The following is a 934-nucleotide window of genomic DNA, read 5'->3' on the forward strand; positions in this document are numbered from 1 at the left end:
TTCAAGTCACCTGATGCTTGTAATTTCAGAAGAATCCCACACTCTTAAGATACAACAGCCTCTCCTCTCTTTGGTCTCCCATAATCGCTGATCCCAGCTGCACAGATCACATCATCAAAGCTCTGTGTGTTTGTGCTTTGTGCATCATTAGACGACAGAAGGGTAAAAAGCCTCAGCAGGTGAGTGATAAAAAAGGCTTTTCAGTAAACTGTCGGGAAGCAGCTGCAGAGGATGATCCCCTCCACATGAGGGCGACATTCAGCTGCTCTGTTCAAAGGTGGAAGAACAAAGGAAGAAGATGGATTCAACACTTTATTCTCGGGTCATAAAAATGTATCGCAGCATTAAAATGTACAACAGGCGTCAGTCAGAAACAAAGCTGACTTTAAAAAGACAAAAAAAAAAAACTTTACTTCTTCACCCAGTAAAGGATTTGACTTGTGTGGCTGACATTTTGGCCCAAACACAAACACAAAAGGTTTGGCATTTCAAATTATTTCCAGTTTCTAAAGGTCTCAGTCCCAGCCCTGTCTTTCAGTCCAAAAGAGAACACAAAAGCACTGATCCAGATGCGGAAGCTTGTGATTGTTTTCGTCAGTAATGTTGCATAGTTACAATATAGAGAGATGAAGGTTGCTTGCTCAAGCTGCGGCTTCACTCCTCTGGCTGAACAGCACCTCCGCCACCTTGGGGTCGGCCAGGGTGGAGAGGTCTCCCAGGTCCTGGTCGTCACGTGCGATCTGCCGGAGGATTCGCCTCATGATCTTCCCTGAAGGAGAGGAGGTGACAGGTGTTTCAGAGGAGGAGGTGGAGGAGGAGGAGGAGGAGGAGGAGGAAGAAGAGGAGGAGGAGGAGGAGGAGGAAGAAGAGGAGGAGGAGGAGGAGGAGGAGGAGGAGGAGGAGGAGGAGGAAAAGGAGGAGGAAGAAGAGGAGG

At 47.8% G+C, this 934-nt stretch overlaps 1 protein-coding gene across 1 annotated transcript in view; it reads right to left on the reverse strand.

Moving 5' to 3' along the window:
• Window positions 1–299: 299 nt before the first annotated feature.
• The window catches only part of acss2l (acyl-CoA synthetase short chain family member 2 like), a 19,297-nt gene continuing 18,662 nt past the window's right edge, over window positions 300–934 (reverse strand). Inside the window, exon 18 of the mRNA XM_075482903.1 lies at window positions 300–769. Coding sequence (XP_075339018.1) covers window positions 642–769 — 128 coding nt within the window. The 3' untranslated portion in view covers window positions 300–641. The remainder of the gene's footprint in view (window positions 770–934) is intronic.

Source organism: Odontesthes bonariensis, chromosome 14, assembly GCF_027942865.1.
Source record: "Odontesthes bonariensis isolate fOdoBon6 chromosome 14, fOdoBon6.hap1, whole genome shotgun sequence".
Lineage (NCBI taxonomy): Eukaryota > Metazoa > Chordata > Actinopteri > Atheriniformes > Atherinopsidae > Odontesthes > Odontesthes bonariensis.